Raw genomic sequence first — 15,794 nt, 5'->3', positions numbered from 1 at the left:
AAATACAAACATGAAACAAAAACACTTGCTCGATGGCATGAATAATGGACATAAACAAAAAGACTTAGCACTAAGGGAGTTGACTATGAACTATAAACAAAAAGGTAGGAACAGCACGGATAGAGTGTGTGAAGACGCCAGGACCAAGACAGAAAAAGAATGGCTTAAATAGTAGCTGTGATGATTAGTGAAAACAGGTGTGAGGCTGAGGACAGGGACGTGAGTAGGAGACCAGGTGAAACTAATGGGTTGGCATGGAGACGAAAACAAACCAGGAAGTGCAAAGACACAACTAAATGTCCAAAAAACTAAACATAACCTGACCAAAACATAATCTTACAGGCGTGACAATATATATTTTACTTTTTCGCAAATTATTTAAAAACAAACGAAAAAATCTTGTGATTTAAAAATGTTTTGTTTTGAATAAATTTGCAAAAAAAAAACATTTATTTTTGTGCATCCAGAAATTATTGACAGCGCTCCACTTTTTCCACATTTTGTTATTTTATTCCAAACTGGAATAAAATCATTTTTGTCCTCAAAATTCTACACATAATACCCCATAAACAAGTTGTTATTTTTTTAATTTTGCAAATGTATTAAAAATAAGAAAATCAAAAGTGATTTTTTTTTTGCAAATTTATTAAACAGAAAAGACTAAAATCACATGTAATTTTTATTTATTTATTTATTTTCTTTATATTTGATAGATTTGCAAAAAAAAAATTTTTTTTTTAAGTGTGCAGCTGGAAATTAATTATTAGCGCTTCACTTTTCCACATTTTTTTGGTACAGCTTTATTCCAAAATTGAATACATTCTTTTTTTTCCCCCTCAAAATTCTACACACAATACCTCATAATGACAATGTGGAAAAAAATATATATATATATGTTAAACTTGGTCTTGGATTGAGGTTGTTTTTTTCGACGCAGAGGATGATTTGCACGAGCGAGACGTGACTGTGCGTACATCTTTTTATTTAATACTACAACTAACAAAAGATCAACAAAAAGCGCTCACAGTGGAGGTACACAACTTGGCTACAAAATACAAACATGAAACAAAAACACTTGCTCGATGGCATGAATAATGGACATAAACAAAAAGACTTAGCACTTTAAGGCAGTTGACTATGAACTATAAACAAAACGGTAGGAACAGCATGGGTAGAGTCTGTGAAGACGCCAGGACCAAGACAGAAAAAGAATGGCTTAAATAGTAGCTGTGATGATTAGTGAAAACAGGTGTGAGGCTGAGGACAGGGACGTGAGTAGGAGACCAGGTGAAACTAATGGGTTGGCATGGAGACGAAAACAAACCAGGAAGTGCAAAGACACAACTAAATGTCCAAAAAACTAAACATAACCTGACCAAAACATAATCTTAAAGGCGTGACAGTATATATTTTACTTTTTTGCAAATTATTTAAAAACAAACGAAAAAATCATGTGATTTAAAAATGTTTTTTTAATAAATTTGCAAAAAAAAAAGCATTTATTTTTGTGCATCCAGAAATTATTGACAGCGCTCCACTTTTTCCACATTTTGTTATTTTATTCCAAACTGGAATAAAATCTTTTTTGTCCTCAAAATTCTACACACAATACCCCATAAATAAGTTGTTATTGTTTTAATTTTGCAAATGTATTAAAAATAAGAAAATCAAAAGTGATTTTTTTTTTGTGTAAATTTATTAAACAGAACAGACTAAAATCACATGTACTTTTTATTTATTTATTTTCTTTATATTTGATAGATTTGCAAAAATAAATAAAAAATTGTGCAGCTGGAGATTGATTATCAGAGTTTCATTTTCCCACATTTTATTGGTACAGCTTTATTCCAAAATTGAATACATTCATTTTTCCCCCTCAAAATTCTACACACAATACCCCATAATGACAATGTGGGAAAAAATATATATATATTACTTTTTCGCAAATTATTTAAAAACAAACGAAAAAATCTTGTGATTTAAAAATGTTTTGTTTTGAATAAATTTGCAAAAAAAGCATTTATTTTTGTGCATCCAGAAATTATTGACAGCGCTCCACTTTTTCCACATTTTATGTAACAGCCTTATTCCAAACTGGAATAAAATCTTTTTTGTCCTCAAAATTCTACACACAATATTATTATTATTATCAGCGCTTCCATTTTTCCACATTTTTTTGGTATAGCTTTATTCCAAAATTGAATACATTAATTTTTTCCCCTCAAAATTCTACACACAATACCCAATAATGACAATGTGGAAAAAAATAAATAAATTATATATATATATATATATATATATATATATATATATATATATGTATATATATATATATATATATATATATATATATATATATATATATATGTATGTATATATATATATATATGTATATTACTTTTTCGCAATTTATTTAAAAACAAACCAAAAAAATCACGTGATTTAAAAATGTTTTGTTTGGAATAAATTTGAAAAAAAAAGCATTTCTTTTTGTGCATCCAGAAATTATTGACAGCGCTTCACTTTTTCCACATTTTGTTATGAAACAGCCTTATTCCAAAATGGAATAAAATATTTTTTTCCTCAAAATTCTACACACAATACCCCATGTTTTTTTATTTGGCGTATTGTAAAAAAATCACAAGTGATTTTTGTTTTGTTTTTTCATTTTAATAAATGTTTAATTTTTGTGCATCCAGAAGGTGTTGGCATCCCTCAGCTTTTTCCGCATTTTGCTGCGTTGCAGCCGTATTCCAAAACGGAATGAGGCCTTTTTTTTGTCCTCAAAATTCTACACAAAATACCCCATAATGGGACGGCGTGGTAAAATTGGTGGAGTGGCTGGGCCAGCAATCTGAGGGTTATTGGTTCAATCCCCACCTTCTACCATCCTAGTCACGTCCGTCGTGTCCTTGGGCAAGACACTTCACCCTTGCTCCTGATGGGTCCTGGTGAGCGCCTTGAATGGCAGCTCCCGCTGTCAGTGTGTGAATGTGTGTGTGAATGTGTAAATACTGTCAAAGGGGTAGAAAAGCGCTATACAAGTACAACCCATTTCCCATTTACCATTACTTATTTCAATATTTATTGGTGCGCAGGATTAGCTCGCCGCTAAGCCGCGGGCTCGGAAGAAGACGCTAACGTGACTCGCTGCCCTGACTGACATGGCGTGCACTTCCTGTTGCCGTGAAATGTAATCCCTCCTTTCTGTCTCCCAGGTTCCTTTAAGGGCATGTGTAAACAAATCGATCACTTCCCGGACGACGCCGACTACGAGGCCGACGCTTCCGAGTACTTCCTACGTGAGTGCACCACATTCTTTCTGTCCTCTAAGCACGCTGCATTTTGAGGTTTTATTATTGTTATTATTATTATTATTATCATTATTATTGCGGTTCTAGTCTGGACTCTTCTCAGTGTGTTGATTAGCCTATTTAGTGGGTGAAAAACGGTTTTAATGATATTTATTGGGAGTATTCTCATTTATAGGAATTCATTTGATCAATTAATATGAATGAATGAATGAATGTAATAAGTTTATTTCGGTCATACAATCAACCATTTTGTGTGATGAGTTTTACAGTACATCATATTATCCATGTCTAACAATCATACTCATTTACACACAAAAATAAAATAAAAATTACAATGCATTATACTATCATTTATTTTATCATTTGTTTTTATTATTAGTAGTACGGATGTCTTATTTTAAAATGTATTGCATTTAATTTTTAAACAATATATATATATATATATATGTATATGTGTGTGTCGGGGGGGGGGGGGGGGGGGGGGATCACAAGACCACTTCATCTCTACAGAACTGTTTCATGAGTGGTTCCCTCATGAAACAGTTCTGTAGAGATGAAGTGTGAACAAAAAGAGGAATGTAAAAAGAAGGAACAAAAAGAGGAATGTAAGAAGGAACATGAGGAACATAAAGAGGAACATGAGAATGAATATTAAGAAGGAACAAAGAACATAAAGAGGAACATAAGAAGTAACATAAAGAGGAACATAAGGACGAGTGTAAGGAGGAACATAAGAATGAACATAAGAAGGAATATAAAGACGAACTATAAAAAGAAGGAACATAAAGAGGAACATGAGAGGAACATAAGAAGGAACATAAAGAGGAACATGAGTGGTTCCCTCATGAAACAGTTCTGTAGAGATGAAGTGGTCTTGCGATTTTTTCCACACATACATATTGCGCTCTACCACGGTATCGAGCACTATTCTCTGGATAATCTAATTAAAATATATACATATATATATATATATATATATATATATGTATATATATATATTTATATATCTATATATGAAGACTCTGTTTAATTTCCTTTTTATAAAGTATTATTTTGAAATTATTTGAAAAAAAACAGTACATATTATTAAAAACGTTATTATAAAAAATACAGTATTTGTTCAAACTATTTCTAAAGAGTTATGTTATGATTATTGTTAAAGGCATTATTATTATTATTATGACACACTGTAATTGTAATCTTATTTTGATTATATGTTTTTATTATTCTTGTATTTATTTATTTAAAATATACATTGTATCATCATTAGTTAAAACACAAAAAGGAACATAAAGATGAACATCAAGAGGAACATAAGAAGGAACATAAAGAGGAACATGAGGAGGACCATAAATAGGACCCTCAGAATAAATATAAAGTGGACCATAAGAATGATTATAAAGAGGACCTTAAAGAGGAACATGAGAAGGAACATAAGAAAGAACATAAAGAGGACCAAAAGAAGGAATTTAATAAGGAACATAAAGAGGACCATAAAAAGAAACATAAAGGTGAATATAAGACGGGCCATAAAGAGGAATATAAGAAGGAACATAAGGAGGACCATAAAAAGAAACATAAAGAGGAACATAAGAAGGAACAGAGAGAGGAACATAAGAAGGAATATAAAGAGGAACATCGAGAGGAGCATAAGAAGGAATATAAAGAGGTCATAAGGAGGATCAAAAAGAGGAACATAAAGAGGAACATAAGAAGGAACATAAAGATTAATATAAGAGAGAACATGAGGAAATTAAAGAGGAACATAAGAAGGAACACAAGAAGGAAAATAAGAAGGAATATAAAGAGGAATATTAGAAGTAATATAAAGAGGAACATAAAGAGAAACATAATAAGGAACATAAAAAGGAACATAAGGAGGAAAATAAGAAGGAATATAAAGAGGAACATAGAGAGGAACTTAAAGAGGAACATAAGAAGGAACTTAAGAAGGAACATAAAGAGGAACATAAGAAGGAATATAAGGAGGAACATAAGAAGGAACAAAAAGAGGAATGTAAGAAGGAACATGAGGAACATAAAGATGAACATAAAGAGGAACATGAGAATGAATATTAAGAAGGAACAAAGAACATAAAGAGGAACATAAGAAGTAACATAAAGAGGAACATAAGGACGAGTGTAAGGAGGAACATAAGAATGAACATAAGAAGGAATATAAAGACGAACTATAAAAGGAGCATAAAGATGAGCATAAGAAGGAACATAAAGAGGAAAATAAGAAGGAATATAAAGAGGAACATTAGAAGTAATATAAAGAGGAACATAAAGAGAAACATAATAAGGAACATAAAAAGGAACATAAGGAGGAAAATAAGAAGGAATATAAAGAGGAACATCAGAAGTAATACGAAGAGTAACATAAAGAGAAACATTGGAATATAAAGAGGAACATAGAGAGGAACTTAAAGAGGAACATAAGAAGGAACTTAAGAAGGAACTTAAAGAGGAACATAAAAAGGAACATAAGGAGGAACATAAGAAGGAACATAAAGAGGAATGTAAGAAGGAACATGAGGAACATAAAGATGAACATAAAGAGGAACATAAGAAAGAATATTAAGAAGGAACAAAGAACATAAAGAGGAACATAAGAAGTAGCATAAAGAGGAACATAAGGACGAGTATAAAGAGGAACATAAGAATGAACATAAGAAGGAATATAAAGACGAACTATAAAAGGAGCATAAAGATGAGCATAAGAAGGAACATAAAGAGGAACATAAGAAGGAATATAAAGAGGAACATAAGAAGGAATATAAAGAGGAACATAAGAAGGAACATGAGGAGGGACATAAGAAGGAATATAAAGAGGAACATAAAAAGGAATATAAAGAGGAACATAAGAAGGAATATAAAGAGGAATATAAAGAGGAACATAAAGATGATCATAAGAAAGAACATAAAGATGAACATAAGAAGGAACAAAAGAAGGAACATACAAAGGAACAAAAGAAGGAATATAAAGAGGAACAAAAGAAGGAACATAAAGAGGAACATAAAGAGGAAGATAAGGTCCGACATGAGGGGAAGCATTAGAGAGGTGAGGACGGAGGACAAGGTAACAGGTTTGTGTGTCTCCCAGGAGTCCACCAATTAGGACACTTTATTCTATAAATACTTCCTACTTCCTAAGTGGGTCAAACCTTCCTCTCCTACTTCCTTCTTATGATCCCTCACCTCCTCCTCGCCTTCCTCTCCTACTTCCTTCTTATGATCCCTCACCTCCTCGTCGCCTTCCTCTCCTACTTCCTTCTTATGATCCCTCACCTCCTCCTCGCCTTCCTCTCCTACTTCCTTCTTATGATCCCTCACCTCCTCCTCGCCTTCCTCTCCTACTTCCTTCTTATGATCCCTCACCTCCTCACCTTCCTCTCCTACTTCCTTCTTATGATCCCTCACCTCCTCCTCGCCTTCCTCTCCTACTTCCTTCTTATGATCCCTCACCTCCTCCTCGCCTTCCTCTCCTACTTCCTTCTTATGATCCCTCACCTCCTCACCTTCCTCTCCTACTTCCTTCTTATGATCCCTCACCTCCTCCTCGCCTTCCTCTCCTACTTCCTTCTTATGATCCCTCACCTCTTTGCCTTCCTCTCCTACTTCCTTCTTATGATCCCTCACCTCCTCCTCGCCTTCCTCTCCTACTTCCTTCTTATGATCCCTCACCTCCTCCTCGCCTTCCTCTCCTACTTCCTTCTTATGATCCCTCACCTCCTCCTCGCCTTCCTCTCCTACTTCCTTCTTATGATCCCTCACCTCCTCCTCGCCGTCCTCTCCTACTTCCTTCTTATGATCCCTCACCTCTTCGCCTTCCTCTCCTACTTCCTTCTTATGATCCCTCACCTCCTCCTCGCCTTCCTCTCCTACTTCCTTCTTATGATCCCTCACCTCCTCCTCGCCGTCCTCTCCTACTTCCTTCTTGTGATCCCTCACCTCCTCCTCGCCTGTAATGTTAAGTTAAGGCTCAAATCCATGAATGTGAAAAAAAAAAAAAACATTTTGGACTTATAATGATGGGGAGTGCATGAGAAAGTCGAAAGAAAAATGTAAGCTCTCTGTTTGATCAAATGCTCATTAATGATCACAGGTATTTGCAACACAACCAATGTTGTAACAGCACTGAGGAACAAACTGCTGAGTCAGCATTTATGAGTTTGTAAACAATGAGCAACAAAACCAATGTTGTAACAGCACTGAGGAACAAACTGCTGTGTTAGCGTTTATGAGTTTGTAAACAATAAGCAACACAACCAATGTTGTAACAGCACTGAGGAACAAACTGCTGAGTCAGAATTTATGAGTTTGTAGACAGTAAACAACACAACTAACGTTGTAACAGCACTGAGGAGCAAAGTGCTGAGTCAGTATTCATGAGTTTGTAAACAATAAGAAACAAAACCAATGTTGTAACAGCACTGAGGAAAAAAACTGCTGAGTCCGCATTTATGAGTTTGTAAACAATATGCAACACAACCAACGTTGTAACAGCACTGCTGAGTCAGCATTCATGAGTTTGTAGACAGTAAACACAACCAACGTTGTAACAGCACTGAGGAGCAAACTGCTTTGTTAGCAATTATGAGTTTGTAAACAATAAGCAACACAACCAATGTTGTAACAGCTCTGAGGAACAAACTGCTTTGTTAGCAATTATGAGTTTGTAAACAATAAGCAACACAACCAATGTTGTAACAGCACCGAGGAGCAAACTGCTGAGTCAGCATTCATGAGTTTGTAGACAGTAAACAACACAACCAACGTTGTAACAGCACTGAGGAGCAAAGTGCTGAATCAGCATTTATGAGCTTGTAAAGAATAAGCAACACAACCAAAGTTGTAACAGCACTGAAGAGTAAACTGCTGGGTCAGCATTCATGAGAGTGTATACAATAAGCAACACAACCACTGTTGTAACAGCACTGAGGAACAAACTGCTGTGTTAGCATGTATGAGTTTGTAAACAATAAGAAACACAACCAATGTTGTAACAGCACTGAGGAGCAATTTGCTGATTCAGCATTCATGAATTTGTAAACGATAAGCAACACAAACAATGTTGTAACAGCACTGAGGAGCAAACTACATAGTCGGCATTCATGAGTTTGTAAACAATAAGCAACGCAACCAATATTGTAAAATCACTGAGGAGCAAACTGCTGAGTCAGCATTCATGAATTTGTAAACAATAAGCAACAAAACCAATGTTGTAACAGCACTGAGGAACAAAGTGCTGAGTCGGCATTCATGAATTCGTAAACAATAAGCAACACAACCAATGTTGTAACAGCACTGAGGAGTAAACTGCTGAGTCAGCATTTATGATTTTGCAAATAATAAGCAACAAAACCAATGCTGTAACAGCACTGAGGAGCAAACTGCTGAGTCAGCATTTATGAGTTTGTAAACAATAAGCAACACAACCAATGTTGTAACAGCACTGAGGAACAAACTGCTGTGTTAGCATTCATGAGTTTGTAGACAATAAGCAACACAACCAATGCTGTAACAGCACTGAGTAACAAACTGCTGATTCAGCATTCATGAGTTTGTAAACAATAAGCAAAATATTAAATAATTATAGACCACACTATTACTGAGTGAATTATTCCAAACGCAGATTGCGTATGTGCTTAGAGGTCTCACTCGGCCGCCTTTGGTCATCTTGGGTGTCACGTCAGTGCACTCGGTGTCCAGTGACCTAGTTTGGGCGCAGAGACAGATGTCCTCAAGACGCTGCGGGGGGAACGTGAGCGCGTTCTTGAGAAGGTTCTAGAAAAAGGTTCTAGAAGAAGGTGGAAGCTGGCTGGTCACAACACTGAGTGGACAATCAATATTTCATCATCACAACAGACACGGATGCTTATTTTCTTCTGTTGCCATGGAAACTAAATCTTCTACATGCACCGGCAAGGCGCTCCTGTCACATAGAGGATCTTTGACAAGCGTTTCTGCAGTAGGTTCTAAAAAAAAAAAAATAGCGGTGTGCTCCTCTCTTATATTGGATCTTTGTCAAGCAGTTTATTTAGGACAGAAGAGCGCTCCTGTCACTGATAGATGATCTTTGATGTGAACGCGTTCAGTAACGTAGTACTGTTGTCGTGATCCTGTTTTGTAGAGGATCTTGAACCAGTGTTTTTTTTCTCCTTGAAAACAGCAGTTCTCCTGTCACATAAAGGATCTTTGACTAGAGAGCTCCTCCCGTATGAAGGATCTTTTCACAGGTGGTTTTGAAGAGAGTTCTAAAAAACAGCACAGAGCTCTTGATGTATATAGAGGATCTTTGACTAGCGTTTTGGAAGAACAGCCTTAAAGCCAGCAGAGTGCTCCTGTCCTATATAGAGGATCTTTGACTAGTGTTTTTACAGTGGTTTGTATGCATTTCTGTCGTCTTCAAAGGATCTTTTTCTCGTGTTTTTGTAGTCCATCCATCCATTTCTACCGCTTGTCCCTTTCAGGGTCTCGGTAATGCCTTAAAATTAGAAGAGCACGGTTGTCGTATATAGAGGATCTTCGACTAGTGGCTTTAAAATTAGCATAGCACATAGGTCCCGTTGTATTAAGGATCTTTGACGTGTGTTTTTGAATTATGTTCTGAAAACCTGCAGAGTGGTCCCGTTGTATTGAAGATCTTTGACTAGTGTTTTTGCAGTGGGTTCTAAAAAAAATCCGGTCATATCAAAAGGACCTTTGTCTCGTGTTTTTGTAGTGATACCTTCAAATTAGAACAACACTCCTGTCTCATATAGAGGATCTTTGACTCGCATTCTTGCAGAAGGTTCTAAAAATCTGCAGTGGTCCCGTTGTATAAATGATCTTTGACTACTGTTTTTGCAGTGGCTTCTAAACAACTGCAGAGTGGTCCCAATATATAGTGGATCTTGGACTAGCGTTTGTGCAGTGGGTTCTACAAACCTGCAAAGTGGTCCTGTTGTATAGTGGATCTTTGACTAGCGTTTTTGAATAATGGTCTAAAAACCTGCAGAGTGGTCCCATTGTATAGAGGATCTTGGACTAGCGTTTGTGCAGTGGGTTCTAAAAACCTGCAAAGTGGTCCTGTCGTATAGTGGATCTTTGACTAGCGTTTTTGAATAATGGTCTAAAAACCTGCAGAGTGGTCCCATTGTATAGAGGATCTTGGACTAGCGTTTGTGCAGTGGGTTCTAAAAACCTGCAAAGTGGTCCTGTCGTATAGTGGATCTTTGACTAGCGTTTTTGAATAATGTTCTAAAAACCTGCAGTGTGTTCCCGCCCGTACTATAGAGGAACTTTGACTAGCGTTTTTGCAGCGGGTTCAAAAAAACACCAGAGCCCTCTTGTCGTATTTAAAGGATCTTTGTCTCGTGTTTTTGTAGTACTACCTTGAATCAGCAGAGCTCTCCTTCATATATAGAGGATCTTTGACTGTTTTTTTTTTTTTTTTGTCAGATAACTTTAAGACCAGCATAGCACTCGTGTCTCGGAGGGAGGATCTTTGACGAGCGCTTTTGCATTACGTTCCAAAAACCTGCAGAGTGGGCCCGTTGTATAGAAGATCTTTGACTACTATTTTTGCAGTGGGTTCTAAAAAGCAGCAGAGTGGTCTTGTTGTAAAGAGGATCTTGGACGAGCGTTTTTGCATTATGTTTTAAAAACCTGCAGAGTTGTCCTGTTGTATGGAGGATCTTTGACTAGTGTTTTTGCAGCGGGTTCTAAAAACTTGCAGACTTGTCCCGTTGTATAGAAGATCCTTGACTAGCATTTTTTAATTAAGTTCTGAAAATTCAGAGTGGTCCCATTGTATAGAGGATCTTTGACTCACGTTGTTGCATTATGTTGTAAAAACCTCCAGAGTGGTGCCGTTGTATAGAGGATCTTTGACTAGTGTTTCTGAATTATGTCCTAAAAACCTTCAGAGTGGTGCCGTTGTATAGAGGATCTTTGACTCGCGGTGTTGAATTATGTTGTAAAAACCTCCAGAGTGGTGCCGTTGTATAGAGGATCTTTGACTAGTGTTTATGAATTATGTCCTAAAAACCTTCAGAGTGGTCCTGTTGTATAGAGGATCTTTGACTAGCGTTTTTGCAGTGGGTTTTAAAAAACACCAGAGTGCAAAAGTGTTTTTTGTCCGATAACTTTGAGACCAGCATAGCACTCACGTCCCCTATAGAGGATCTTTGTCTAGCACTTTTGTATTATGTTCTAAAAACCTGCAGAGTGGTCCTGTTATATTAAGGGATCTTTGACGAGCGTTTTTGCAGTGGGTTTTAAAAAACACCAGAACGCTCCTGTCGTATAAAGAGAATCTTTGAAAAGTGTTTTTTGTCGGATAACTTTAAAACCAGCATAGCACTTGTGTCTTATATAGAGGTTCTTTGACTAGCGCTTTTGCATTATGTTCTAAAAACCTGCCGAGTGGTCCTGTTGTGTAGAGAATCTTTGACGAGCCTTTTTGCAGTGGGTTCCAAAAAACACAATAGAGCCTTCCTGTCGTATTTAAATGATCTTTGTCTCTTTTTTTTTTTTGTAGTACTGCCTTAAAATGAGCAGAGTTCTCCTGTCGTATATAGAGGATCTTTGACTAGTGGTTTTTGTCCGAAAACTTTAAAACCAGCAGAGCACTTGTGTCTCATATAGAGGATCTTTGACTTGTGTTTTTTGTCGGATAACTCAAAAACCAGCAGAGCACTTGTGTCTCATATAGAGGATCTTTGACTATTGCTTTTGCATTATGTTCTAAAAACCTGCAGAGTGGGCTTGTTGTATAGAGGATCTTTGACTAGTATTTTTGCAGTGGGTTCTAAAAAGCTGCAGAGTGGTCCTGTTGTTTAGAGGATTTTGGACTAGCGTTTTTTGCATTATGTTGTAAAAACCTGCAGAGTGGTCCCGTTGTATAGAGGATCTTTGATTAGCGTTTTAGCATTATGTTGTAAAGACCTGCAGAGTGGTCCCATTGTAAGAGGATCTTTGACTAGCGTTTTTGCATTATGTTGTAAAAACCTGCAGAGTGGTCCCGTTGTATTGAGGATCTTTGACTAGCGTTTTTGCAGTGGGTTCTAAAAAAACACCAGAGCCCTTCGATAGTATTTAATGGACCTTTGTTTTCGTGTTTTTGTAGTACTACCTTAAATCAGCAGAACGCTCCTGTCGTATATAGAGGATCTTTGACTAGTGTTTTTTTTTTTTTTTTTTTGTCGGACAACTTTAAAACCAGCATAGCACTTGTGTCTTATATAGAGGATCTTTGACTAGCGCGTTTGCATTATGTTCTAAAAACCTGCAGAGTGGTCCCGTTGTATAGAGGATCTTTGATCAGTGTTTTAGCATTATGTTGTAAAAACCTGCAGAGTAGTCCCATTGTAAGAGGATCTTTGACTAGCATTTTTGCATTATGTTCTAAAAACCTGCAGAGTGGTCCCGTTGTATAGAGGATCTTTGATTGGCGTTTTAGCATTATGTTGTAAAAACCTGCAGAGTGGTCCCATTTTAAGAGGGTCTTTGACTAGCGTTTTTGCGTTATGTTGTAAAAACCTGCAGAGTGGTCCCATTTTAAGAGGATCTTTGACTAGCGTTTTTGCAGTGGGTTCTAAAAAACACCAGAGCCCTTCGATAGTATTTAATGGACCCTTGTTTTTGTGTTTCTGAAGTACTACCTTAAATCAGTATAGCGCTCCTGTCGTATATAGAGGATCTTTGACTAGTGTTTTTTTTTTGTTTTTTTTTTGTCGGACAACTTTAAAACCAGCATAGCACTTGTGTCTTATATAGAGGATCTTTGACTAGCGCGTTTGCATTATGTTCTAAAAACCTGCAGAGTGGTCCCGTTGTATAGAGGATCTTTGATCAGTGTTTTAGCATTATGTTGTAAAAACCTTTAGAGTTGTCCCATTGTAAGAGGATCTTTGACTAGCATTTTTGCATTATGTTGTAAAAACCTGCAGAGTGGTCCCGTTGTATAGAGGATCTTTCATTGGCGTTTTAGCATTATGTTGTAAAAACCTGCAGAGTGGTCCCATTTTAAGAGGATCTTTGACTAGCGTTTTTGCGTTATGTTGTAAAAACCTGCAGAGTGGTCCCACTTTAAGAGGATCTTTGACTAGCGTTTTTGCATTATGTTGTAAAAACCTGCAGAGTGGTCCCGTTGTATTGAGGATCTTTCATTGGCGTTTTAGCATTATGTTGTAAAAACCTGCAGAGTGGTCCCATTTTAAGAGGATCTTTGACTAGCGTTTTTGCGTTATGTTGTAAAAACCTGCAGAGTGGTCCCATTTTAAGAGGATCTTTGACTAGCGTTTTTGCATTATGTTGTAAAAACCTGCAGAGTGGTCCCGTTGTATTGAGGATCTTTGACTAGCGTTTTTGCAGTGGGTTCTAAAAAACACCAGAGCCCTTCGATAGTATTTAATGGACCCTTGTTTTTGTGTTTTTGAAGTACTACCTTAAATCAGCCTAGCGCTCCTGTCGTATATAGAGGATCTTTGACTAGTGTTTTTTTTTTGTCGGACAACTTTAAAACCGGCATAGCACTTGTGTCTTATATAGAGGATCTTTGACTAGCGCTTTTGCATTATGTTCTAAAAACCTGCAGAGTGGTCCCGTTGTAGAGAGGATCTTTGACTACTGTTTTTGCAGTGGGTTCTACAAGACAGCAGAGTGGTCCCGTTTTAAAGAGAATCTTTGACTAGCGTTTTTGCAGCGGGTTTTAAAAAACACCAGAGCGTTCCTGCTGCCTATAGAGGATCTTTGAAAAGTGTTTTTTGTTGGATAACTTTAAGACCAGCATAGCACTCGCGTCTCATATAGAGGATCTTTGACTAGCGCTTTTGCATTATGTTCTAAAAACCTGGAGAGTGGTCCTGTTGTGTAGAGAATCTTTGACGAGTGTTTTTGCAGTGGGTTCCAAAAAACACAATAGAGCCTTCCTGTCATACTTAAATGATCTTTGTCTCGTTTTTTTTTGTTTTTTTGTAGTACTGCCTTAAAATCAGCAGAGCGCTCCTGTCGTATATAGAGGATCTTTGACTGGTGTTTTTTGTCCGAAAACTTTAAAACCAGCAGAGCACTTGTGTCTCATATAGAGGATCTTTGACTTTTGCTTTTGCATTATGTTCTAGAAACCTGCAGAGTGGGCTTGTTGTATAGCAGATCTTTGACTACTATTTTTGCAGTGGGTTCTAAAAAGCTGCAGAGTGGTCCTGTTGTTTAGAGGATCTTGGACTAGCGTTTTTTGCATTATGTTGTAAAAACCTGCAGAGTGGTCCCGTTGTATAGAGGATCTTTGATTAGCGTTTTAGCATTATGTTGTAAAGACCTGCAGAGTGGTCCCATTGTAAGAGGATCTTTGACTAGCGTTTTTGCAGTGCGTTGTAAAAACCTGCAGAGTGGTCCCGTTGTATAGAGGATCTTTGACTAGCGTTTTTGCAGTGGGTTCTAAAAAAACACCAGAGCCATTCGATAGTATTTAATGGACCTTTGTTTTCGTGTTTTTGTAGTACTACCTTAAATCAGCAGAGCGCTCCTGTCATATATAGAGGATCTTTGACTAGTGTTTTTTTTTTTTTTTTTTGTCGGACAACTTTAAAACCAGCATAGCACTTGTGTCTCATATAGAGGATCTTTGACTAGCGCTTTTGCATTATGTTCTAAAAACCTGCAGAGTGGTCCCGTTGTATAGAGGATCTTTGACTACTGTTTTTGCAGTGGGTTCTACAAGACAGCAGAGTGGTCCCGTTTTAAAGAGAATCTTGGACTAGCGTTTTTGCAGTGGGTTTTAAAAAACACCAGAGCGTTCCTGTTGTCTGTCAAGGATCTTTGAAAAGTGTTTTTTGTCGGATAACTTTAAGTTCAGCATAGCACTCGCGTCTCATAAAGAGGATCTTTGACTACAACTTTTGCATTATGTTTCCCCTGACAGTTTGTCTATGTTAGTTTTTTCCTCTGTTTAGTATCTCCTGTCTTTAGTTCCTGTCTAGTACTCTTATTTTGTCAGCTTCTTGTCTTGTTCCCTGTGTGCTGTGTTCTTGGCCACACCTGTTGCCAATCAGCCTGCTCCTATTTGTACCTGCTTTGTCTTGCGTCAGTTGCTGGATCATTATATTGTCTTGTCAATGTCACGTCTAGTCGCTCTCGTGATCTGTCATCGCTCCTGTCGTGTCGTACCTTGTCTTTGCAGCGTAGCGGTACGCTATATTCAGCCGATGTTTGTAGCTCGCTGTTTTTTGTTCCCTGCTTCCGTTCTATTTTTCGTTATACAAGTACGACTTCTGTTTGCCTGTTCACTACCCGCTAGCTTCCACGCTAAGCTCCTGTTCGTTATTTTCTAGCTCCCAGGCTAGCTCCTTTTGTTTGATTAACCGCCTCGTGCGCGCTTTGTGTTTGTACCCTTTTGGTTTTGTTTTTGTCTTATAATTAAATCATGTTTTCACAATCCATGCCTGCCTCCTATCCCTGCATCTTGGGGTTCGACGCCAAATAAGTCTGACA

The 15,794-nt window shown here is 37.1% G+C and overlaps 1 protein-coding gene across 1 annotated transcript in view; it reads left to right on the top strand.

The window, feature by feature from the left end:
* The window catches only part of LOC133561136 (voltage-dependent calcium channel gamma-2 subunit-like), a 92,433-nt gene that overhangs the window by 35,420 nt on the left and 41,219 nt on the right, over positions 1-15,794 (top strand). The window contains exon 2 of the mRNA XM_061914390.1: positions 3,219-3,302. Within this exon, the coding sequence (XP_061770374.1) occupies positions 3,219-3,302 (84 nt within the window). The remainder of the gene's footprint in view (positions 1-3,218; positions 3,303-15,794) is intronic.

Source organism: Nerophis ophidion, linkage group LG01 (genome assembly GCF_033978795.1).
Source record: "Nerophis ophidion isolate RoL-2023_Sa linkage group LG01, RoL_Noph_v1.0, whole genome shotgun sequence".
In the NCBI taxonomy this organism is placed as follows: domain Eukaryota; kingdom Metazoa; phylum Chordata; class Actinopteri; order Syngnathiformes; family Syngnathidae; genus Nerophis; species Nerophis ophidion.
The sequence above is the reverse complement of the archived record's forward strand: the minus strand, read 5'-3'. Positions and strand labels throughout refer to the sequence as shown.